The following is a 25,412-nucleotide window of genomic DNA, read 5'->3' on the forward strand; positions in this document are numbered from 1 at the left end:
ATCGTAATAGGCTTAATATTATACAGATAAGGGTAAACTACATTAGTGTCATCAAACCTTTAAGATACTTGCATTTTAACCACTAAACTCTTGAGACACTAGCCGTCGAGCCAATATTATACAGATAAGGGTAAACTATTAATAACAAAACTAGTTACTTAAAATCACACAAATATTATATAAGAAAAATTATAAAAATCTAATTAAAAACCCGAATAAAATATAGATGTGATCGCATCGATAAACGAATAAAAAATTTAATAATATCTCTCCTCGTGTTTTAACGAAAGCCAACCTTTTGCTTAAAAAACAAACACTGAATTGGATTGCAAATAAAAAGATTCGTTGATAAATGGGAATATAAAATGATAAAGGAATCTGTATCAAAATTTTAATTCACGTGAATTCGTATTTATTTTTTTGGACAAATCCCTAGTATTTTATTTTAAAAAAATAAAATTAAATGAAAAAGGTTAAGAAGATATGTAGGAAATGTCAATTACTTATAATTTAACAACTCGAGATTTCGAATGACAATCCAAAGCACGGGTAAGCGATGAAAACAGTCTTAAAGAAAAAGATACATTCAACCCAACAAGTTAACACAAGCCAACCAGGCAGACATGACCAAATGGCCATTTTATTTGAAATCGTAAAAGCCAAAGGCAGAAACTGGATGCTCGCAATTGAAATTACTCAAATCCTAATGCTTCCTTCATCTGCAGGAGAAATTCATAGATTTTTTCATGGTCAGGAAGAGACTTGGCTACACTGTCCTTTTGCATGCACCTCTTAGCCCATGCTATCAGCTTAGGGCACTCCTCTTCAATGCTGAAGTCCCCACACTTCTCGTACGCATGAAACCAGCCGTAAAATGCAACCAAAGCAATATCCACATATCCAAAGTTGTCTCCTCCAAAATAAGTCTTGTCCCCAAGCTCCCCTTCCAACACCTTCAAGGTGTCGATAAATTCCTTCTTTGCCGTTGCTTGTTCTTCTCCCTTTGTCTTACATATTTGGGACCCCTGCTCATATATCTGCATTTCATTCAACAATGTTTCAGGCACAATATACAGTTCAAAGATCAAATAAAAGAAGAAAAGGAAGTACCTTCTTGTCAATATAATCACCCCAGAATCTAGCAATGGCCTTTTGGTAAGGATCAGAAGGGAGCAAAGGAGTTTTGTCATGCCAGACCTCGTCCAGGTACTGAACCTGAATGAGTGATTCACAAATAGGTTTGCCATTATGGATGAGGACAGGGATTTTCTTATGAACAGGGTTCACCTTCAGCAGCAGATCACTCTTGTTCCACAAATTCTCTTCCTTGTACTCGTAGTTTATCCCTTTCTCGGCCAAAGCAATCTTCAGTCTAATCCCGAATGCACTTGGCCAGAAAGTCAGCAATACTAGTTCTTCCGCCATTCTTGCAATCTTAAGATTCAAAAACTCAACTCACTACTAAAGCTCAAATCTAGGTTTGTTTTGGCTTTGGTTATGAAATTGCATGGTTGCAGTTTATATTTATAGGCAAATGACGTTTAGGGTTGGTAGGTCTTTCTTGGCTAATGGCTTTCCTCGTAAAATAAATTATTCAAATAAACAATAATGAGTTTTTCCGTAACCAGATTATTTTTTTCCATAGAAGCAGTATTATTAAAAAGTGAATATTCAATATTATAATAAGAGTTTACAATTATTATCATAAACTAAATATATAATTTGGACATTTTCCTATAACATTAAAATAGCCACTTTAGATCATACAATGACATACATGAAAAATGTTAAAAACCCAACCAAAATACTTGAACAAAAAATAGATACATACAAATCTGACTGCATCGGCAAACGAATCACAATAGGAGATTAAATTATTGAAAGACCACCGAGAACTACAAATCATAGTCGAGCGTAATGAGAATCTATTCACGATCGAAAAATCACATATCCAAATTCAATCTAATCTGATGGTCCAAAGCAAAGTATCATCTTGATTAATCGTGACGTCGTCAAATCCAATCCTGATAAAACATAAAGTAAAAAAAATGGACAAACGATCGAAGAATATGTCATAAAGACAGAGATAAACGTGCCACAAATACATAATTATTCTTATAAAAAATTAAAAAAGAAACAAAGAGAGAAGAAAACTGACGGTCGGTAATCAACATTAAAATCGGTGCATCCACCGACTAAACAAAACCAAAAAAAGAAAAAAAAATTGATATGATGTATAAAAAGCGATATAAATTCTTCATAATAAGATTATTAAAACTGGTTAAAATAAACATAAATTGTTCAAAATATTCAAATACATTATTAAATTATATAAATTATTATAATTTTTGCAATACTTTATGTAGTTAATATTTGTGTAATTACTTGAAGCATTACAAATTGAATAATGTTTTGTATAATTACATAAACATTATAAAAATTATGAAAATATGTGTAATTCAGTATTATATATTTACAATATTTTATGTAATTTATATTTAATTTATTATTATTTCAATAATTTTATTGTAAAACTAATACAAACAAATAAAAAACGAATCTCGAGAGCTCAGAATTATGTCATTTTGCTATTGGTTTATCTATAAATTTTGTTTAGTTCCGGTGATTCATGCGAGGAACGTCACGTGTATTGTATTATATATTTTTTAACCTCGTAAAAGACTATAGTGTAACGATAAATGATAATAAAATTATATAATGTCTAAAAATCCAGTGCAGATTAAGAATCATTCTATTAAACGTGCCGTATTAATAGTTTATCAAATTATGGAATAGATATAAAAGATAAAACGACGTCATGCTGACGAATAAGTCACGTCATTCACTATTTATACTAATTCTTGAAAGCGTAATATATATTCAAAAATTATTTTCATTCATTTATCAAAATGTTCAAACTCGAGATCTCAAGAAATAAAATCAATCATTTTGTTACTAATTCCACTTAGTTATACTTAAAAATAGAAGATAGTAATACAATTAAAAACTTAAATTGAAATGGTGATTCTTGTGATAAGTTTAATAATATTTAACTTAAATTAGTAATTGTTTATGATTTAAATTAATTTTTTAATAATTTAAATATCAATCTTTATTTTTAAATATAATTAATTAAAGCAAACTAACTTCCATTAATTTAATCAGTATTTTGTTTTAAATATCAATCTTTATTTTTAAATATAATTAATTAAATCAAACTAACTTCCATTAATTTAATCAGTATTTTATTTAGCCGATTTTAAAAAAAATTATTTCAATTAAAATAGCGGTGTACATTTCAACCATAAATTGAAATCGCAGTGCACAAGTAGACTACAATTATGGAATAGATAATTTAAGTTACATTTCAATTAAAATGACGTCATTTTCGTAAAAGACTATATTGTAACGATAAATAATAATAAAATAATATAATGTCTAAAAATCCAGTACAGATAAAGAATCATTCTATTAAACGTGCCGTCTTAATAGTTTATCAAATTATGGAATAAATATAAAAGATAAAATGACGTCATGCTGACGAATAAGTTACATCATTCACTATTTCATACTAATCCTTGAAGAGAAAATAATTTGAGTGAATGTTTTATAATATACGATTTTAATCAAATTTTTTTATTTGTAAAAATAACCAATGAATTCGCAACACGAACTCCAATTTCGTAACACAGTTTTCAAATCTGCAACATAGAATTTAGAATTCGCAACACAAAATTTATAATTCGCAACACATAAGTCAAATTCGCAACACGAATTTCTTTTTCGCAACTCAATTTTTGAATTCGCAACACGAATTTTAATTTCGCAAAAGAGCTATTATTTTCGCAATACAAATGTAAATAATATATCCCGTAAATCGTAACTCATAACCTAAACCCCTAAATCGCAACTCAGTCTCATCTTCATCTCTCACTCTCTCTGGCGATATCCGTCTCCATCTCCGGCGATATTCGTCCCCATATCCGACAACCCCCTCTATCTCCATCTATCACGACCACCCTTTCACAACCATTTACGACCACAAATGGAAAATCAATAATCGATGGTTAGTTTTTTTTAATTATTTTTATTTTAAAATTTTTGTATTATTATTAGATAAATAATCATTTTCATATTTAAATTAATGTTAAATTTACTCGTATTTTCAATATATAGATTAACCATTTCACTTAGATTGCTTAGTAAATTCATGCGGTTGCTGCCAATACTGTTAACATTTTAGTCTTTAACCACGTGAAGTTAGTATTTGTCTTTGTTTTTTGGTTGAAGTAATACAATTCATTCAAGTTTCAATTTGAAGAATAATAGTAATTTATTCTTGAAACATAAATTCGCAACACGAAATCACAACTCGAAAATGAAATTCGCAACACAAAAATCGAAACTCGAAAATGAAATTCGCGTTGCGAATTCAAAATTCTACTTGCGAATTTCATTTTTGAGTTGCGATTTTCGTGTTGCGAATTTAAGTTTCAAGAATAAACTACTCTTCTTCTGCAAATTGAAACTTGAATGAATTGCATTACTTTAATCAAAAAACAAAGACAAATACTAACTTCACAGGGTTAAAGACAAATATTGAGTTGCGATTTAGGGATTTAGGTTATGAGTTGTTGCTTATGCGTAGTTTATATACCCAAAACATTTGTGTTGCGAAAATAAAAGTTGTTTTGCGAAATTAAAATTCGTGTTGTGAATTCGAAAATCAAATTGTGAAAAAGAAATTCGTGTTGCGAAAAAAAAAATCTAGTTGCAAAAAAGAAATTCGTGTTGCGAATTCGAAAATCGAGTTGCGAAATTGTCAAATTCGAGTTGCGAAATTGTCAAATTCGAGTTGCGAATTTGACTTATGTGTTGCAAATTCCAAATTATGTGTCGCGAATTTGGAAACTATATTGCGAAATTGGAGTTCGTGTTGCGAATTCGAAATCGAGTTGCGAATTCGTTGGTTATTTTTTTCAAATCCAAAAAAAAATTGGTTAAAATCGTATATTATAAGACATTTTCGGTCACTCAAGTTATTTTCTCATCCTTGAAAGCGTAACATATATTAAAAAAAATTACTTTCATTCATAAAATGCTTGAACTCGAGACTTAAAGTAACAACATCAATTCTTTTATCACCAATATCACTTAGTAATTGTTTTAATAATATTTAAATTAAAATGGTGACTCTTATGATAAGTTTCATAATATTTAACTTAAATTAGTAATTGTTTATGCTTTAAATTATTTTTTTAATAATTTAAATATCAATCTTTATTTTTAAATATAATTAATTAAATCAAACTAACTTCCATTAATTTAATCAGTATTTTATTTAGCCGATTTTTTTAAAAAAAAAACTATTTCAATTAAAATGGCAGTGTACATTTCAACCATAAATTGAAATCGCAGTGCACAAGTAGACTACAATTTTAACAAGAAAATTGAAGCATAAAGTGATATTTAACAATTGGAACCATAAAGCAAAAACAAGCAGGATATTGGATTGCACTGAAAGTTGCATTTGAATAAATAATCGATTTATCAAACCCATCAATGCATTTTGAAGAAATAATCGATTTTGTTTTATGTTAGAACAGTAAACCTATAAAGCTTTTGTCTTCCATCGTCGATTATACCAACCCTACATCGACGACCCTTTTTAGCCGAAAATTTTATTAAGCTAACTCCAGCTGCACAAACTGCACATGTGGTCATTAAGCTAACATAAAGGACAATGATAATCCAGCTCATGGGAAAGTTGGGACCTAAAGTTAATGAAATTCGGTTCTCTGGTTGTTGTTTCTGTGTGATTTGATTCTGTGTCACTTTTACAGTGCTGTAATGGCTAAGAGATAAGAATAATGAGTTACTATTAGTATAACCTTTTCTTTATTTTGGTTCTGGTGTAGCAGCAAATTATAGACTACTGACTAGGTTACCAAGAGATATATATAGAAAACTAGTCCAGCCTTATAAATTTATAAATGGCAGTTTCATATATCAAAGCTCACTATCACGGCACTTGTAGAGTGCAAACATGTATAACATGTCATGTAATTTTGTGATCGAATCTCAAAAATCATATTTGAAATTCATCGACTACCTATAAACCACACTTGTAAGTCTAAATTTAAATTTTTATTTTGGATGTTCATTCCGAAACTATTTTATCCTTATTTAAATTATGAAAAACTATGTTTTAGGGACATTACTTCCTCAATTCAAGCCAAAGTCTAAAGTTATTTGTACCCATTTCTGCAAAAAAAAAAAAAAAAACTGGGCAACAAATTTTTTTTTCCTGTAACTTTGGACAAAAACAACATGGCATTTTATTACATTACATTTAAATCATTAAGATTAGAAGTTAGCATGATGTTCAAGTTCCTAAAACAAGATTCAACCAGGCGACAATGGCCTGACCAAACGGCTGTGTGCATCAGTTGTCCAAAAATTTTGCTGCCCAAAACAAAAAAAATCCCAACTTGTCTTTCATATTTATCGTTGACGTACTGAACTTTAATGAGTGGTTACAAACAGGCTTGCCATTATGGATAAGGACAGGGATGTTCTTGTGAACCCTGTTCATCTACAGGAGCAGATCACTCTTGTTTCCCTGTACTCGTATTGTATCCCTTTTTTGGCCAAAGCTGAAGGACCCAGATTGCAAGGCTGGGATTTGATTCAAAAACCAATCAAAGATGAAGTTTTTAATGTAGAAGACGGCTAAGTCTCCACATAGATTTCCAGCTTCATCTGTTCCAATTGTTCACAAGATTGATGCAATCCCAATTTTCATCAAGAGATAAAAACTATTGCTTTAGACAGTCAATATTATGAGTAATATTAAAAACTATATATATCTTTAAAACATTTATTAACACTTAACAGTACTGAAAAGAAAAGATTAAGAGCATATATAACACCAATTACTTTCAATGTAAAAACTCCAAAAATTTCAAATGACAATACCATACACACAATTAAGTGTGTAAAAACAACCCCATCAAAAAAGGTGAATACAAAGCCAGCCAGCCAGGCATAACTAAATGCCAAATTATTCAAAATCATTACAAGAAAAGGCCTGGAATCCGAAATCCCAGAATTGAAATTACTCAATTCCAAATGCTTTCTTCATCTGCAGGAGAAACTCATAGATCTTTTGTTGGTCAGGGAGAGACTTGGCCACACTCTCCTTTTGCATGCACCTCTTAGCCCATGCAATCAGCTTGGGGCACTCCGCTTCAATGCTGAAGTTCCCACACTGCTCGTACGCATAAAACCAGCAATAAAATGGAATCAAAGCAACATCCAAATATCCAAAATTATCTCCTCCAAAATAAGCCTTGTCCCCAAGCTCCCCTTCCAACAATTTCAAGCACTCTATATATTCTTTCTTTGCTGTTTCTTGTTCTTCTCCCTTTGTCTTCCATATTCTGGTCCCAATATCATATAACTGCATTTCATAATATACAATTCAGCAACATAGTAGAGTTTCTACATAAATAGTTCCAAGGACACACAAGAAGAATAAAAGAAAGTACCTTCTTGTCAATAAAATCAGCCCAAAATCTAGCAGTAGCTCTTTTGTAAGGATTGGCAGGGAGCAAAGGAGCTCTATCGTTCCAGACCTCGTCGATGTACTGGACCTGGATGAGTGATTCGCAAACAGGTTTGCCATTATGGATGAGAACAGGGATTTTCTTGTGAACAGGGTTCATCTGCAGCAGCAGTTCACTCTTGTTCCTCAGATCTTCTTCCTTGTACTCGTATTTTATCTGTTTCTCAGCCAAAGCAACCCTCGTTCTCATCCCAAACATGCTTGGCCAGAAATCCAACAATACTACAGCCCCTTCCATTCTTGTAATCTAAAAACTCAGAAACTCAAGCTAATATATCCTGGGATAGTATTTCCTTCTTATTTTCTCGCTGGTTCTGAAACTAAAGGGCCGTCGGCCATGTATTTATAGGCCAAAAATTGATTAGGCTTGGTAGGTCTTTCTAGTTTCCAGATTCTACTAGTGACCGGTAAATGATTCTGAAAATGTAATAAAGATATCTTATCTCGAAATATCTGAATTATGTAGTTTTGTTCTAGGTTTCTCTCTCTCTCTATATATATATTTGCATGATAACAGACTTAATAAATAAATATCGTGCCTCAATAAAAGTGAAAATTTAAAATATAGAAAAATGTAATGTTTTCTAAAAATATATAATGAGAGTAAATATTTATAAATTTGTTCGTAATAAATAAATTTAAGATTGATGAACCTAAATAAGGTCAGTCATTATCATAATATATTTTTCTATTATATAAGAAATTTATTTACATAAATAATAATTTGATCTCGTAACGAGTATGAAAGAACGAATGACATTTCTTTATCAATTTAATTATCATGTCATATAAATCATTTATGAAATTTGATCTATAAATGAACTCAATAATAATAAAAAAAAAAGGTAAAATCAAATTTCGTTAGAAATTTACTTGATTTACTGATGACGTAGTTGAAAGTAACTCTCAACATGTTTTCGACAATGTGAGATTACTTAGAACTAGGAGTAACAATGGCACCAATTGATTTATTAGATACTACTTGACAAGAAACCTTAAATTTAGTGCATATATAAGAGCAAGACATTGATTAAAAAGTTATCAAGGAAATAATTTTTTATATTCTAAATTTTTACATAATTTATAATTGTAAATTTTTATATTTATTTTATAACTGTTATGAATTGCAACTAATTAAATTCTTCATATTAATAACATATATTATCATTATAATGGTTATCAAAAATTAGTAAAAATAACAGTCAATATTTATAGAATCATATAATTGATTTTTAAAATTAATAAAAACTCAATTAATTATATTTTATGATGACATTGAATTGATATTCTTTTTCCAAATGAGAGCTAAAATTGATATTCTTTTTATATAATATTTGTACATTTAGTGCGAATATTTTTGACTTATTTTTGGATAATGATATAAAAAATGATAAGAATTATTAAACCATCTATATAAGACGATTAGAGGATGAGTCGAAAGAGACGAATGAAAACAGTTGCTACTTAATAGATTTTAAATTTTTATAAAATTAAATATTTTGTAATAATTATTTTATTTTATAATTTATATATTATCTTCTAATATTGCCATTCCTTACGCCATAAGTATCTAGCAGGCTGAAAGGTACAATACGGGTTGCTCTTAAGCAATTGCATTCGTCAAATCGTCATCAGCACCAGTTGCCTTTTAATACCAAAAATGACACGTCACGTAATCCTATTTCGAGTAGTGTCTTCTACCGACCACACAATTTCTAAGATATTACCCAATTTAATTATTGTTATTAAAAATAACTTTTCCAATTATCACAATTAAATCTCATCTGACGTAATCCTTGTAAAATGTGAGAAAATATGTGGTAAAAGTAATTTTTTTTAATCTTAAATTTGAACTTAAGTCTTTTAGTATAGAGTAAAGTATACAAATAATTTTTTCGATTATAATACGATATTTTGTATAATTTTCTATTAAAAGTTATAAAATAATTATTTTTATTGAATCGTTTGACGATTAAAAGTTACAAGATAGCCACTCGACTATTAATATGTTTCAAATTCATCATTTTCTGTTTAAAATTGACAGTCGCCTGAGCTGGATGTTAATGTGTTAATTAGGATATGATAAAATTATATTTTAATGTTATCTATCGGCACCGTCGTTGCTTGAAAGCACTGACTTGAAGACATAATATCTTAAGCACTAACTCAACGATATAATATAAACAGAGAATCGATATATAAAATACAACTCAAACGATTATGAGACTAGATTTTATCATATCCGAATCCATAAATTAACATCCAACTCATACGACCGTCAAGTTTAAACGAAAAATGACGAGTTTGGAATACATAAATAGTTAAGTTAGCATCTTGTAATTTTTAACAGTAGAGAGACTCAACAAGACGTTGTCCTATTGTTAAGAGATCATTTTATAATTTTTAATAGTCAACAACTCAATAAAATATTACTCTATAGTCGAGATATCATTTGTGTAATTTATCTTTATAGAATAATAAAAAAAACACAATTATGACACCAATTAATGCATGTGTTATATTATTAAAATAAATGGCTTTAAGGTTGAATTAGTGTTGAAATTAATTATAGCATTATTTATTATCATAATGAATTATAATGAATTAAAATTATTTACATTATTAATTATAATAATAATAATAATAACAAATATTTAATTAATTCCAACATCAGTTTTGATATTATAATTATTTATTTTTAACAATGTAACAAATCCATGAGTTAAGTGTAATTGTTATGTATAAATCTTTTGTTCTAAAAAAATAAAGTTTGAATTTCAAAATTTAAAAAATTATTTTAGAATTAATTATATAATAATACGTGTCATTTTTGTAAATTAGGTGAGTTAGGTTTTTTCCCACCCAAAATTGCCCAATAAGATTCTGGGCTGGAGGTAGGTTGTGGGCATGGGCCTAGGCCCTAAGGTCCATGGGTTTTGGATACGGGCCTGGTGAAAATTTGGTCTATGGGTCTGGTAAGAGAGTATGAATCTCAAACTGAATTAACAAATAAATAAGATTTTAAAAATTGTTTTACCTGATCAAATATCAAATTAGTTTAATCGGATTGGTTAATTCGATTAAAATCAAAGTATACATATCCCTATATGCATATTCAAATAGCTTAGGGGTTTACTTTAGTATGTATATCATACGTAACATGATATATGATATCAATATCTTTAAAACAAATATTAACAGAACTCAAAATAACAAAAAAAAGACAACTTATATAGCAAATGGCTGAAGCTGGAATCCCCGCAATTGAAATTACTCGATTCCATATACTTTCTTCATCTGAAAGATAAAAATCAGACTTTTTGTCAACTTAGAAATCGTTAACCATGAAGATGTTAAGATCGGAGGTCATGAGTAAAATCATTAGTTTGACTAAAGTTGTAAATGACACGAATTTAGTTCGAATATTATTGAGTTTGAATCGATTAAAAAGATTTAAAGTTGAATTTGACTTGATTCAAAAGTTTGTAAGTTCAAAATTATTAAGTCGACTCAAATTTGAAATATTCTAAAGCTTAATTCAAATGAAACTCAAACTTAAACTTGAACTCAAAATATTCGAATAAAATATTAAGCCAGCTTTAATCAAATCAAAATCGAATACTTATTATCTGCCTAATCTTATTCACATCCCTAAATTTGGGTATTAATTCCCCAAGTGATCTACCTAATGTTTCGTTTTGATATTAAAATAGTACGTCTTCCTTGAGAAGAACTCAGAATTATGTTATTTTATTCATGGTTTAGTTTATATCACATTTATTTTTGGTAACGGAGCAAGCGTTCAATAGATATAAAACAAGAAGCTAAAATCCAAGGATATGCTAAGTTGAAGCTGATGTCTGTAGCCGTGCTTGCCATTTTCATCAAATCACTCATTGGGATTGCCTTCTATGGTGTCCTGATAATGAACCTCTGGAACCCTTTTGCCATGCAGCTAAACCAGAGTGCTCCGGTTTCTCCATTCCCACTCAGGGAAACGAACCGGTGCAAAGCCAAAGCTTTAGCTGGAGCCACAATATCCATGGGACACAGTTTATACAAGTTGTTAATGTATTGAGAAGAAAGATGATCAAAACATTTCTTGACAGAACTGGAAAGAAAAGATAAAGAACATGTATAACAAATACTGATTACTTTCAATTTAAAAACTCCAGAATTTTCAAATGACAGTACGATACACACAGCTAAGTGGGTAGAAACGAAAAGGTGAACACAAAGCCAACCAGGCAGGCATAACTAAATGCCCATTTTATTTTAGATCATAACAGGCAAAAGCCCGGAATCTGGATTCCAGAATTGAAAATTACTCAATTCCGAAGATTTTCTTCATCTGCAGGAGAAATTCATAGACTTTTTCTTGGTCAGGAAGGGACTTGGCCACACTCTCCTTTTGCATGCACCTCTTAGCCCATGCTATCAGCTTGGGGCACTCTGCTTCAATGCTAAAGTTGCCACACTTCTCGTACGCATAAAACCAGGAATAAAATGGAATCAAAGCAACATCCACAAATCCAAGATTTTCTCCTCCAAAATAAGTCTTGTCCCCAAGCTCTCCTTCCAACAGCTTCAAACTCTCTATAAATTCTTTCTTTGCTGTTTCTTGTTCTTCTCCCTTTGTCTTCCATACTTTGGCCCCCAGGTCATATATCTGCATTTCATAATTTACAATTCAGCCCGATGAAGTAACATAGTCGATATATAATTCCCAGATCAACTAAAAAGAAGAAAAGGAAGTACCTTCTTGTCAACAAAATCCGCCCAGAATCTAGCAGTTGCCCTTTTGTAAGGATCAGATGGGAGCAAAGGAGCTCTATCATTCCAGACCTCGTCGATGTACTGGACCTGAATGAGTGATTCGCAAACAGGTTTGCCATTATGGATGAGAACAGGGATTTTCTTGAGAACAGGGTTCATCTGCAGCAGCAGTTCACTCTTGTTCCTCAGATCTTCTTCCTTGTACTCGTATTTTATCTGTTTTTCAGCCAAAGCAACCCTCGTTCTCATCCCAAACATACTTGGCCAGAAATCTAATAATACTACAGCTCCTTCCATTCTTGTAATCTATAGACTGAAGCTAATTGTCTAGGGATTGTATGTATTTCCTTTTTATTTTCTCGCCGGTTGTGAAACTAGAGGGCCGTCGTCCATGTATTTAAACGCAAAAAAAAAAACAATTAGGTTGGTAGGTCTTTCTCCCCCTGGGCCCTGACCATTAAATGAATTGGAAAAACTAAGAAAAAGAAATAAATATATATTTATTCTAGAGTTATCTATTGTTTAGTTTGTTGACTTTTAGAGATCAGTGATTGCCATCTGTATTTTCCTTCTGCATCATAATAGTTATTATTAACGTGTAAAAAACGGGTAAAATACACAATGGTACCCTGACTATAGAATAAGATTCTTTTGAGTATTTGAGCTATCAAAAGTTATAAAATGATCCCTAAATTGTGAGTTTTTTTGTTGTTGAATATGTTGACTATTAAAAATTTTAAAATAATCAATTGACTATTTATTATATTTTAAAATCTTACTTTTCTATTTAAAAATTAATGTCAGTATATGTTAGACGTTGATTTTCTGACTAAGATATAATAAAATTTGATCTTATAATCTTAAAAGATTATCCCATTTAACATGTTAACATCTAACCCAAACGATCATCGATTTTTTAACAAAAAAAGATGTATTTAAAACATAATAAATAATCAAATGATCATTTTGTAACTTTTAATAATCAATAAATTCAACAAAATAACACTATAATCAAAAAATTATTTTATATTTTTTTAATAATAAAGACTTAATAAAACCTATTCATATATTTTATCCAATAAAAATTCAAATAGAATGTTTTTTTTGTACAAAATTCAAGTATACGGTTAAAATAAGACGTTATTAGTTTTATTATTATATTAAATAATAAAATCGATAAAAAATGACTGAAAACATTATTTTTTATCAATTATAATTATTTATATAAGTAAACATGGTAAAAAAAATTTGATCAAAAAATAATATTTTAAATAAATAATAACAAAACTGAGACACCTTATTTTAACGGTATACTAATGCTTTTAACGTTGCGTGCTTATGACTCAATATTTACTGACGATGCCAAGATAATAACAATATTATTATTATTGTAATAATAGTTCTAGGGCATTCTATAAGACGATTCGCATATGCCATTCCTTACGTCAGTAGTCTCGGGCGGACTGAATGAAACAGTACGGGTTACTCTTACGCGATTGCATTCGTCATCACTACCATTAGGGCGATTTTACCTAATAATATCACTATTAAAAAATATTTTTAAAATTAACATATATTTCTAATTAATTTTAAGCCTTAAGATCTAAACTATATCGTTTTCTTTAAAGTAGTGTTTAATTTTTTTTTATTAATTCAGATGTTTAATATTATAAATATTATTATTTTAGGTATTTCGACTACAATAATCTATTTAAAAAATTTATTAAATAATACATATCACGTTCTGATCATTTAAAAAAATAAAATTTTAAAAATATTATATTTAAAAAATACTAATTTATTTTCAATTACAAAAAATCCTAAAACCCTAAAATCCTTAAATTCCTAATCATAACCCATCGACATTGTTCTTGCTAGCCACGACCACCGCCTTGATGTTCTCCTTTCCATCTCCCTACTCACGTGTCGTTATCTTTACTGCTGGGATCGCGTGAGGTCGATATTTGTAGCGTTAAGGGTTACATCGATTGATTGTCGATTAGCTCATGTTCTGGTGGATTTTCATGGATTATTGGTTGTCGAGTGGATGTAAGGTCGGGTGAGGGTTCGACGGTAACAGAAAATGATGATTGATGTGGGTTTAGGGCTTTAAATGAGAATTTTTAAAGTTTTGGAGTTTTTTTAAATTATTTTAAAATATAAGGTTTTTTAATATAATTTTTTATTTTAAATAAAATTTTTAAAATTATTAAAACTTAACATATGTGAGATTTTTTAACCATCATTACGGATATCTAAAATACTAACGTAAGTCTAATCCTATTTTTCCTATAACTGAGGTATAAATATCCAAAAAGAAACATGATAATCTCTTTAAAACTTTGTTTATTCCACTTATATTCTTCTTTATGACATCTATTTTTTCTTCTTAGAAGATGTTCGTTAATAATCCTTGTATCGCTAATTGTGATTCTTCAATAAAATAAAAAAGAGATGAATCGTTAAATATCAATGTGATACACTTATTTTCATATGTAGATAAACTTTCAAGGATAAATATCTTGACGGAATTAATTGAAATAAAATCTAATATCTGCTATTAAAATATTCCCGATCATTTCATTACATGTCATTTGTTTAAAAGTTTGTTAACGTCGTTCTTAAATTTGTACATATCAAGTGATGGCATTTTCGAGAAATTTTGGTCAGAACCACAACGACTATATTAATAAACTCCATACAAATACGTCAGAAATTTTTGTTTATACTATATCCTGCGACGTGGTAAGCTCCCCTCGTTCTGTTGATGTTCTTTTCTTATTAACCAGAAGAAGATGGACAAAAAGGGAGGAACAGAGTATTTACATAATAAGCACACTTCATCAATACTTATACTTGGGGAATGTTTTCTTTCATCGGCATAATAAAAACACTATTAAAACCAGTATGATCATACAAATAGAGTTAAAATACTGAAATACACACATCCTTCAAATATATTAAAAACCATCTTATTTGGCATCAAACTTCTTCTTAAGGTCCATGAGAAAGCAATAGACTTTATATTGGTCCGGCAGAGACTTGGAAACGCTTTCCCTTTGCATGCATCTTTTGGTCCAAGCAACCAGCTTTGGGCAGTTCTGAATAATGCTGAAATCCCCACAAGTTTCCAATGCATAGAACCATGTGTAGAATGGAATCAATGCCACATCTGTAAACCCAAAGCTCTCACCTCCGAAGTACGGCTTCTCTCCCAGCTCTCCTTCTAGCTCCTTCAAGTTCTCAATTATGTCCTTCTTTGCAGCTTCTTGGACCTCACCTGTTGCTCCCCATACCAGCTTCCCAGTTGGATATATCTGCATAATTTGTTCATATTCAACAAAAATGGCTAAAAATCATATGTAAGAAGGGGTAAAGTTTGACCTTTTTGTCAATATAGTCAGCCCAGAACTTGGCTTTAGCTTTGTCGTAAGGATTAGCCGGAAGCAGCTGCAGAGGAGGCTTGTGAGGCCAAACCTCATCGATGTATTCAACGATGATGAGTGATTCACAAATGGGTTTCCCCTTATGAATCAACACTGGGATTTGCTTGTAAACAGGGTTCATGTTTAACAGCAGACTGCTTTTGTTGCTCAAATCCTCTTCCTTTGATTCATACTCTAATCCTTTCTCTGCCAATGCGATTCTCACCCTCATTGCAAATGGGCTATGCCAGAAGTCCAGTAGGGCAATATCGTCTGCCATTTTCTTTTTCTCTCTCGATCTTTCTCCCCTGTGGTACAACAAGTGAAGAAATCTGGTGGTGTTTTAAAAAGGCAAATGAATGTTGTAGAAGTCTCCGGGGGCACAATTCCAGGGCTTTCTTGGGCTGTTTCTTACTCGGGTGGATCTTTTGTTTCTTTGGACTTTCGTTGGGTTTTGGTCTGATAAGGCCAGAATCTTTGACCCAAATTAAGGAAACAAATGATAAAATCTAGGCTTATTTCCCCTTTTTCTCAGTACTATATATAAATTTTCAGTTTAATCCCTCAAAAAGTTTTTATCAATTTACCCCCTATACTTTATCTCTGTTTATTACGTCACTCCTTCCCACTTTGCCATTAAAAAAATACTACATAATCCAATCACACGTTCATTACATTAAAAAGATTAAGCATAATTACGTTTTCTAAAAAATATAATTTCAAAGAATATATTTTTTAATATTTTTAAATTTACTATTTTTTCAGAATTTTTAATATTATATAAATTATACATAGCAGCGTGTGATTATGTCACATAAGCTTTTTTTTAATGAAATAATGGATAGGGATAATGTGATAAACGGAATGAAAATACGGGAGATAAATTAACAATATATATATATATATTTGAGATTAACCGGGTTGGTTCAAGTATTAAGTAGCTTGATATTACTTAAATATATCTTAAATTTAAGTCATTGTATATGCAGAAAATGTCCGTTGAGAAACTCATTTACCAAAACCAAGTACCCGAGTCAGTCCAAATTAATCAATGTGAAACCTTGATAACCGAAAGGACAACCAAAAAACAAATATCTTGAGAGGCCAAACTGAGAATTTATCTATAGTTTAGGGGCGAAGTATTAAGCTAAAAATCTATATGAAACAGTTAGCATTGGATTTTCATAGTGATAGATTGAGGGAGAGCCACTGTTGTCACTTTCAATTCTCAACCATTTTCTCACTTTATTTTAGACTAAACTACCTATTTGGTAACATAATTATTTTCATAATTTTATTTTAGTTATTCAATTATATTTTTTAAATCATATCTAACGATAAGTTTTATTTACATTTAATATAGATTTTATAAAAATTAATAAATAATTATTTAATTAATTTTTATTTCCAAATGAAGTCAGAAAATAATTTGGTTTAATCTTGAGACAGTGACAAAGTTTAAGTTAAATATTAGTATTGATGTTTTTTTTTTTGAAAATTCTTATCTTAGTTTAGTGATCAAGTACATGACCCCTCCGAATCCCACTCTTCACCTTATTTTTCTTGAAAATGGTACAACACGTGTTACCATCTTCTCGGTCTAAATAAAATTATTTAAAAAATGATCTGTAAATTTCTTATTAAGAGAGATAAAATGAAGTGAAAAATAGAAAATATGACATATTACTGTCGTTATTTTTTTTTTAACGGTATGATATTAAAATATAAACAAAACATTTTTTTAGGTTAATTTTGAAAGAAAAAAAATTGAGTGACCAAAAGGGAAACACATGAATAAGTGGGATATGAAATAGGTAATTCACCCTTTATTTTATACACCTTCAAGCTGCATATCCTTTTTATTTATTTTTGGATGAGATGCGATAATACACAAACAAATGCTGTGAAGCACACAAAGTGTATGTGGATGAGAGTTCCCCAATGACTCTTAGCAGGATTTCTCACCTCCAAATGCTCATCCACTCAACTTGTAAAATTCCCTTTGTTTTTTTCTCTCTTTTTTGGTATGGTTTATCTATTCTACGTGTACCCCACTGTTTTCTTGTCAACTTTCGGATTCGTATATAAACCCTTTGGTATTTTCTTCATTGCCAATCTGTGTGTTCTTTTTCTTGCATTGAGATATATAGTAGAGTTTATCTCTTTAACTGATTTCTCTGCATGCACTGTGGTGCATAGTCTGGTAACCTAAGAGGTATGCTTTTCTCTTCTTTTCTTTCAATCTCTTTTCTTTACTTTGTTGCGTTGTTGGTTTTGATTAATGATTCTGCTGTGATTCTCTTTACGTGATGTTTTCTCGTGTTCATGTATTTGGCTCAACACCTTTTTATCATATTAATATGTACTTTGAACATATGATTCTGTGTTTTGAATTTGTTTCTGTTATGTCTTTTACGTTTTCCCCACTTCCTGCTTGTGTGACGAGTTCTAATTTTATCGGGAAACAAACGAAACATAATTACCTTTTTTAAGTTCTAATAGCAAAGCACAGCTTGTATAGTTAATGTTCCACTCAATCCACCACATACTAGGATATGACATGAGAGTTTAATCCTCCAAATATATGGGGGGGGGGAAAGATTCGAATATATTCGTATCCATCACTCACTTAGCCAAGTCTAGGTAACATAGATTAATGAACCTTCATTTACTTACCTGGATGTGTATCTAAAATATCTAGAAAACATGGCTCTAGCTCATGAGTAAATCATCAGTCTTATTTTATATTGTATTTTGTCCCCAAGATGCTAACTAGTAGAAAAAAATTGCAGGCAGAAGACAAAAATTTAAGAGCAAAGATGGAGATAACCAATGTGAGCGAGTATGAGGGAATTGCAAAGCAAAAGTTGCCAAAGATGGTGTATGACTACTATGCATCTGGTGCTGAGGATCAGTGGACATTGCAGGAGAACAGAAATGCTTTCTCAAGGATCCTGTGAGCTTGTCTATCCATCTTCTTTTTGCAAAACATCTTTAGGTTATTATTCCTTTTTTGCTTAAATGTTTAGATCTCCATTAAATGAAATCTTTATTCCTGCAAATGCTTAGGTTTCGTCCACGGATTCTCATCGATGTAAGTAGGATCGATATGACTACCACTGTTTTGGGTTTCAAGATATCAATGCCCATCATGCTTGCCCCTACTGCCATGCAGAAAATGGCTCATCCTGAAGGTATGTAACTGTAAAGGAGTATCCTCCTTTGCACATGTATTCATTATTATACATAAGCACTTCCTTTAAGAGCATTGCTATGTTTAACAATCTTAGCTTTGTAGCCTCTTTCATGGTAGATCTTATTACATTTACAGGAAGAGTTGGAACTGGATCAATACATCATGTGTATATCCCATTAGTTTTTTTTATTATCATTAAACATAATTTAGTATGAACCTTCATGGTTTCACTGAAAGCAATTTGATTGACAATCTAATGACAAGATCCCTCGATTTTTGACAGGGGAGTATGCAACGGCCAGGGCTGCATCAGCAGCTGGAACAATTATGGTTTGGCTTCAAACTCTAACTTTCCATTGATACTATTTTCGAGGAAAACGAAAGTCCGAGTAATATAGATCATAAGTGCCTATCTTTGACAAAAAGAATAAACTGTGTTATTTAAATGATTATTTCAGACATTATCTTCATGGGCCACTTCTAGTGTTGAGGAGGTTGCTTCAACAGGACCAGGCATTAGGTTTTTCCAACTCTATGTAAGTTTGAAATGATGTTCCTTAAAAACCAATTGTTTAATCTAACTATTCATTCATGGGGATAAGTTTTTTAGGCTTCATGTGATAACTTATCTCTTGTGTCCATCCTTCAGGTATACAGGGACAGGAATGTAGTTGCACAGCTCGTGAGAAGAGCCGAAAGGGCCGGTTTCAAGGCAATTGCTCTTACAGTTGATACTCCAAGGCTCGGTCGCAGAGAAGCTGACATCAAGAACAGGTAACATTATCCCTTCGAATTCTCAATTTCCCTATGAGCAGAAATATCTCATGTCGCAGTTAGTTTACCTTAGCATTAGATGTTTGATTTCTGAATGTATGAAAGTCAAAGTTACACTCCAGAAATCTTCAGTTTCAATATTCTCTTACAGGTTCACTCTGCCACCGTTTTTGACATTGAAGAACTTTGAAGGTTTAGACCTGGGCAAGATGGATAAAGTGAGTGGTCATTTGAATTGTTGCAACCTAGTAAACAACCTTATAATCTTTAAATTCCAGTAATGAGCTTATGTTTCTTCTAATATTCAATTTGTTCATCTGAGCCATGCAGGCTGATGACTCAGGACTTGCTTCATATGTTGCTGGACAAATCGATCGTACCCTCAGCTGGAAGGTATGTATATGCATGGTCCTCAGCTGGACCATGAGCTTGGTTTGGCTATGCCTAAAGATTCTTTCGATTAACGGCGCGCTGAATGAACTTTATCAACTACGAATAGGATGTGAAATGGCTTCAGACAATTACCAGCTTGCCAATTCTTGTGAAGGGTGTACTCACTGCTGAAGATGGTAAGAAAAGTTTAACTTCTCTTCTTCTCCGGCCATTTTGATAACATATGCTTCTCTCGCAGCAAGGATAGCGGTACAGGCTGGAGCAGCTGGCATCATTGTCTCCAACCACGGAGCTCGCCAGCTCGATTACGTTCCTGCCACTATCACGGCCCTGGAAGAGGTATGCCAACGATTTCAGACTTGTTCTAACATGAGTCAACAATACCAAAATTGCATTTTTGACAAATTCTTCAATTCCAGGTTGTGAAGGCTGCACAAGGGCGGGTGCCAGTCTTCTTGGACGGTGGTGTTAGGCGTGGAACCGATGTTTTCAAAGCTTTAGCACTGGGAGCCTCTGGTATATTTGTAAGTATAAGACTGCCTAATGGAAATGCATTACACATTGCATTTTGGCACAGTAGTTGAAAGTACTGCTTATCATAGACATATAGTTGTCCATGTCGTACTAAATGGCACAAGTTCTGAGTAGATACTTGTTCTGTAATGGTCTTAAACTCAGATTGGTCGACCGGTGGTATTCTCATTGGCTGCTGAGGGAGAAGCTGGTGTGAGGAAAGTGCTTTCGATGCTGCGTGAAGAGTTCGAACTAACCATGGCACTGAGTGGTTGTCGTTCCCTCAAAGAAATCACTCGTCAGCACATTGTGACTGACTGGGACGGTCCTGGCGCTCTTCCCGCCCCCAGGCTATAAATGCACGGCTTGAAGTATCAACATCTGCAACATATTATTGCATAAATCAATCATGATGTATTCAACACACTGCATGCCCTTTTCTTTTAAGCATAATATTTTTGTTTGAATGAGTTAAAACTTTTGTAATGATGATCATGGCTACTTCTGCCTTCACTGTATATTCTTTCTTTAAACTAAGGCATAGTTTCTGCTAGACCACGTCGCGGTTAATGGGAATAACAGCACTGAGTGGTTACAGGTAGGAAAAATGAACCCAAGTAAAACAAAATATTTGCTAGTTTCTGTCATAAATACACATAGCTAAGCCAACTTGAAGATTAAAACACATCAACTAGTAAAAACTAAAATAGGACGTTATCTCATGCATCCTTGGAGCTTTATCAGATTTTCAAGATCTATTTTTTGAGGAATAATGTTACTTGTCAACCATTTTTGTTTGAAGTATTTTCATTACATGATATGACATGTAACTGTCAGAGAAATTCAAGATGAAACGTACGAATTTATCTTTTATAAGCAGGCCAATACTATATAGACAGCTTCATCAGGCTAAAGGCAAGAAAAGATAGCTATGATTGTTATATGCAAAGTAGCACAATGGGCCAGAACCTCATATGAAGCTGCTCATTGTGGTTCTGTTTATCGCAATAATGGATGAAATCCGAGATGAAGAGTACGAATTTTATCTTTTATGACCATGTTATTGCTATATAGACAGATTCATCAGGGTAAGTGAAAGAAAAGATAGCTATGATTGCTATTTGCAGAGTAGCAAAATGGGACAGAACCTCATATGAAGCTGCTTTGGTTCTGTTTATCGTGATAATGAATGTGCTATTGTCGATTATGATAAACATCAGCGGTGAATATCGACCCAGACGAGAACCGAAACCGTAAAATAACAACAGTGGGATCACATTACTTCATTTCATATTGAACAAAAAAAAAAAACTTTGTAATGGATGTATGGATACTCAAACCATTGCAGCACTAGTAATAATATGTCTAGAAAAGGTTAAACCTCTCCCCCTGCCCCCATACCCCCCACACACTGCACCCCAATAATTGAGTTTTATGCCGGAAATGGATACCAAACATTGCATGAACTCAGCCAAGGATCGAGTTTCTGGAAAAGAGTTCGAGTCTTCATCGGCAAATGGCATGGCTACAAGGTGCTAAACATTGCATGATCTCAGCCAAGGATTGAGCTTCCGGAAAAAAGTTCGAGTCTTCATCAGCAAATGGCATGGCTGAAAGGTGCTAAACATTATCGCATCAACTTCATCTTATCATCTACAATTCTCATCAATAAAATATCTTTGATATTTCTTAGTGTGACTGTTGAGTTATGATTTTTTATTTCTGAAACTCTGTAGGAAACCTACTTTCACTAAGGCTATCTGAATTATTCAAGCTCTAAAAAAATATCAGATGGCTATGTAAGTTGACTTGCTTTCAGAGAAAAAGAACCATCATCTCTCCAACTTAGAGGAATGGACAAGTTGAGTCAAATCACCCTTTTTGCCCCCCCATTTGAAATATCTGACTCATTGTTCAATACTTTAGGTGTTTAATTCTTCCCCCCATGATGTTTCTAGCTCTGATTGGTTAGCAGATGAACCTTACACCACCTATCATATGTTGCCACCGATTTTATCTCGATTCAAGAATAAATGTAAGATATGTGTCCTACACGATTACAATTTTTTCCAGAGTTCTTTTCATATAGGATCATATACTCATATCTATGTCGAATATAAATGACAAACGGGAGACGATGTCGGAACTATCAACTTCAGGGTTTTCAGTAGATCAGTTAAATTTTGATATCTGGCAAAAGGGTTATCAGTTAACAGATTGGATGACTTAAAAAGGGGGTCCAACCCCCAATCTGTCTCTTTTATTTAACCAATCCTTAAAATGATTTAACATTTAACCGTGCTGCTTTCTCATTTGTTCATTGTTCTAAATTCTACTGACCTCCTTTCTAAAATAACCATGCACCTTTTGAAGATAAAAGTTTAAGTAATTGTAGCAAAGATACTGGAATGCATATATATTTACCACAAAACAGAGAATTACAGTGAAATTACACAATATATATACATAACTCCATGTAATCTATGCACTGTTGGATGCACACAAGTAAAAGAATGAACAAGGATCAGCTGAGCTTCAATACTTGCTATACACAAAAGCTACTAGCTGGTCTCTCTAAGCCTTTCATATTGAAATAAACCAAAGGACTACCCTAAAATAACAGGGTTAGAGATTCCGGGGACAGTTTATGCAAACATCCCTCTGGTAAATATCTCTCCCTTTTAACCTGTTAAACCATCTAGAAAAATTGATGATAACAAGGCTATAGTGGTTGAATTAGGCCTGCTTCTCCAAGTCCTTGGAGCTTATGAATGTTCCGTGAAAACCGTATGGAACTCGAGATGGAAGCTTCACTGTGGCTTCTAGCTGTAAGTTCATGGCATTCACAATCTGCAGTTCCGATTTCCAGGTCTTCTCATCTTGAACGAAGGCCAGGATGTAACCGTCATCTTCGTTTTCGGAATTGGGGTTTCGAGGAAAGAACAAAGGCTCCCCTCCATACCTTTGGTCTCCATAGATGTACTTGTTAACTTGTCCGGTTGAGAGATCAACTTTGGCAAACCCTGACACTTTAGGCCAAGGCTCGGCAAGAGCTAAATATGCAAACCTGGTTTTTCTTCCGAGCAAGTTTCGGTTAACCATCCCTGCCTCCAAGTTAACTTGTTCGGAATCCGAAATGATGGGGAGGCGTGTCGATTTGCCGGTCCTCAAATTCAATCGGATTTCGGATAGAACGCTCTTGAGACACTCATCACATTCATTGAAAATGGAGTCCGGGGGTGTCATGCAAGAGCCAATTACAACGACTTCATCAGTTTCTGGCTCTTCCCAAGCATTCCAAAGATGGAAACAAAAGCAATCAGGTGCTTCAATCCACTTTATCCCCGAAGCATCAGTGGCATTCTTTTCCAATATCCCAAACCTCGACATCTTGTTCTTGTCATAAACAACTGGTGAACCACCATGAATCATTTCAGGCAATTTGAACACCACTTGCTGGTCAGGGATCACCACAAAGTTTTTGGTGATTGCGAAATCGTGGATCATTGTCGGACCGTCAACTGGAATTTCGACATCAGGTGATTTCTTACCGTCGGGCGAAAAACGGAAGTACTTAAGATATGGCTTTTGGATAACATCATAGCTAAGAGTAAACATTTCACCCGTTTCAGGATCAACTTTAGGATGAGCAATCATTGTAGATTTCAACTGACCATCAAAATCATATCGGCCAACGGTTTCCAAGTCCCCAGATTTAGTGACACGAACATGGTAAGGCAGATCATCTTCAGACATAGCAAGGAGATGACCATTAAAGTAAACGAGTCCAGCGTTAGCAACGCCAGTGCCATGGCTTGGATCAACAAGACCAAATAAGCCACGAGCATAGAAAAGCAACAGTCTAGCGATGCCGGAGTGGCCATGGAGTTCACCGATGGCCTTGGGGAAAACCGGACGCCCCAAAGCTCGTTCTTGAACGAAACGGTTGGTTTCAGTGAATCTACAAGCATAGCTAGCCGAACCATTTTTGAACTGAACCGCATGAACCATCCCATCCCCATCGAAGAAATGATGACCGGCGACGGGTTCGTGAAGCGGGTTGGCTCCGTTTCGAACGTAGACTCCTTTTATGCATTCCGGGATTGTTCCGGTAACAGGGAGCCTGCGCTTCACCGGTTGGTCCGGTACAGGAGCAAAGTTTCCAGATATTTGAACAGTGGGGTCAGCAGTTTTGGGAAGAGGATGGTGACGCTCGTGAGAAACCAAAGCATTCTCCACCACGTCTAAAGCCATAGCCGCCGCTCTTTGAAAAGGATTCCATTGCTGGGGCTGAGTTTTCACAGTAGAACAAGTGTGATCGGAGTAATCAGGGGATGATTGTTTAGGCAAATGAAAAATGGAAGGAGTACTTTGTAAAGAGCAGGCAATGTTAGGCTTTCTACAAGGCCATTGGAGATGTATAGAAGAAGAAATTGAACCAAAATTCAGAAAGGAAGTCATTGGTGCTGCTGATTAGTGGTTATTTGCAGTGAAATGGTGAGTGGCGATTTGGTAATGTAAAATTTCGATCTTTGAAAGGGAATTGAGAGGGACTTGGTTTGGTTATTGGTGAAGCGAGTGTATATATAGAAAAACGAAGTGGCAACCATGCCGAAGACACATGTAAGAGAACGCCACGTGTTGCATTTTTGTAGGAAATTTAAAATATGGTAAGGTAATGTGCTGGGGTCATTTGTGGGACACATTA

At 33.0% G+C, this 25,412-nt stretch overlaps 6 protein-coding genes across 7 annotated transcripts; 1 reads left to right on the forward strand and 5 right to left on the reverse strand.

The window, feature by feature from the left end:
- Positions 1-692: 692 nt before the first annotated feature.
- Positions 693-13,312, reverse strand: LOC120162465 (glutathione S-transferase U25-like). Its single transcript, XM_039172610.1, has 3 exons — positions 13,307-13,312; positions 1,111-1,449; positions 693-1,037 (listed from the first exon to the last, which is right to left on the reverse strand). Exons 1-3 carry the CDS (start codon positions 13,310-13,312, stop codon positions 693-695), a joined length of 690 nt encoding a protein of 229 aa, XP_039028541.1.
- On the reverse strand, positions 7,081-7,915 carry LOC120162468 (probable glutathione S-transferase). Its single transcript, XM_039172614.1, has 2 exons — positions 7,551-7,915; positions 7,081-7,462 (listed from the first exon to the last, which is right to left on the reverse strand). Exons 1-2 carry the CDS (start codon positions 7,863-7,865, stop codon positions 7,118-7,120), a joined length of 660 nt encoding a protein of 219 aa, XP_039028545.1. The 5' UTR covers positions 7,866-7,915; the 3' UTR covers positions 7,081-7,117.
- LOC120162467 (probable glutathione S-transferase) lies at positions 11,765-12,772 on the reverse strand. Its single transcript, XM_039172613.1, has 2 exons — positions 12,386-12,772; positions 11,765-12,296 (listed from the first exon to the last, which is right to left on the reverse strand). Exons 1-2 carry the CDS (start codon positions 12,698-12,700, stop codon positions 11,952-11,954), a joined length of 660 nt encoding a protein of 219 aa, XP_039028544.1. The 5' UTR covers positions 12,701-12,772; the 3' UTR covers positions 11,765-11,951.
- Positions 13,313-15,352: 2,040 nt separating the features above from the next.
- On the reverse strand, positions 15,353-16,222 carry LOC120162466 (probable glutathione S-transferase parC). The gene is made up of 2 exons (XM_039172611.1): positions 15,788-16,222; positions 15,353-15,720 (listed from the first exon to the last, which is right to left on the reverse strand). Exons 1-2 carry the CDS (start codon positions 16,106-16,108, stop codon positions 15,376-15,378), a joined length of 666 nt encoding a protein of 221 aa, XP_039028542.1. The 5' UTR covers positions 16,109-16,222; the 3' UTR covers positions 15,353-15,375.
- Positions 16,223-17,894: 1,672 nt separating this feature from the next.
- LOC120162463 (peroxisomal (S)-2-hydroxy-acid oxidase-like) lies at positions 17,895-21,257 on the forward strand. 2 transcript variants are annotated; one of them, XM_039172608.1, is made up of 12 exons: positions 17,895-18,041; positions 18,620-18,784; positions 18,898-19,022; positions 19,308-19,354; positions 19,483-19,560; positions 19,674-19,798; positions 19,950-20,016; positions 20,129-20,191; positions 20,298-20,367; positions 20,430-20,530; positions 20,611-20,715; positions 20,870-21,257. In XM_039172608.1, exons 2-12 carry the CDS (start codon positions 18,648-18,650, stop codon positions 21,059-21,061), a joined length of 1,110 nt encoding a protein of 369 aa, XP_039028539.1. In that variant the 5' UTR covers positions 17,895-18,041; positions 18,620-18,647; the 3' UTR covers positions 21,062-21,257. The 2 variants fall into 2 exon arrangements, with proteins under 2 accessions (XP_039028539.1, XP_039028540.1); XM_039172609.1 differs by lacking the exon at positions 17,895-18,041 and having other exon boundaries at positions 18,673-18,788.
- A 1,961-nt stretch (positions 21,258-23,218) lies between these two features.
- On the reverse strand, positions 23,219-25,180 carry LOC120162568 (9-cis-epoxycarotenoid dioxygenase NCED1, chloroplastic-like). The gene has a single exon (XM_039172707.1). It carries the CDS (start codon positions 25,163-25,165, stop codon positions 23,441-23,443), a length of 1,725 nt encoding a protein of 574 aa, XP_039028638.1. The 5' UTR covers positions 25,166-25,180; the 3' UTR covers positions 23,219-23,440.
- Between the last annotated feature and the right edge of the window lie 232 nt (positions 25,181-25,412).

The sequence above is a fragment of the Hibiscus syriacus genome, unplaced genomic scaffold (assembly GCF_006381635.1).
Source record: "Hibiscus syriacus cultivar Baekdansim isolate YM2019G1 unplaced genomic scaffold, ASM638163v2 tig00111402_pilon, whole genome shotgun sequence".
Classification (NCBI taxonomy): domain Eukaryota; kingdom Viridiplantae; phylum Streptophyta; class Magnoliopsida; order Malvales; family Malvaceae; genus Hibiscus; species Hibiscus syriacus.

Coding starts and splice junctions, on each gene's coding strand:
- LOC120162468 (XM_039172614.1), bottom strand. CDS start 7,865: ATGGAAGGGGCTGTAGTATTGTTGGATTTCTGGCCAAGCATGTTTGGG. Junction 7,463..7,550: donor CTGATTTTATTGACAAGAAG/GTACTTTCTTTT, acceptor TATGAAATGCAG/TTATATGATATTGGGACCAG.
- LOC120162467 (XM_039172613.1), bottom strand. CDS start 12,700: ATGGAAGGAGCTGTAGTATTATTAGATTTCTGGCCAAGTATGTTTGGG. Junction 12,297..12,385: donor CGGATTTTGTTGACAAGAAG/GTACTTCCTTTT, acceptor TATGAAATGCAG/ATATATGACCTGGGGGCCAA.
- LOC120162465 (XM_039172610.1), bottom strand. Junction 1,038..1,110: donor GTGATTATATTGACAAGAAG/GTACTTCCTTTT, acceptor AATGAAATGCAG/ATATATGAGCAGGGGTCCCA.
- LOC120162466 (XM_039172611.1), bottom strand. CDS start 16,108: ATGGCAGACGATATTGCCCTACTGGACTTCTGGCATAGCCCATTTGCA. Junction 15,721..15,787: donor CTGACTATATTGACAAAAAG/GTCAAACTTTAC, acceptor CAAATTATGCAG/ATATATCCAACTGGGAAGCT.
- LOC120162463 (XM_039172608.1), top strand. CDS start 18,648: ATGGAGATAACCAATGTGAGCGAGTATGAGGGAATTGCAAAGCAAAAG. Junction 20,017..20,128: donor ACCTGGGCAAGATGGATAAA/GTGAGTGGTCAT, acceptor TGAGCCATGCAG/GCTGATGACTCAGGACTTGC. Junction 20,531..20,610: donor CTATCACGGCCCTGGAAGAG/GTATGCCAACGA, acceptor CTTCAATTCCAG/GTTGTGAAGGCTGCACAAGG.
- LOC120162568 (XM_039172707.1), bottom strand. CDS start 25,165: ATGACTTCCTTTCTGAATTTTGGTTCAATTTCTTCTTCTATACATCTC.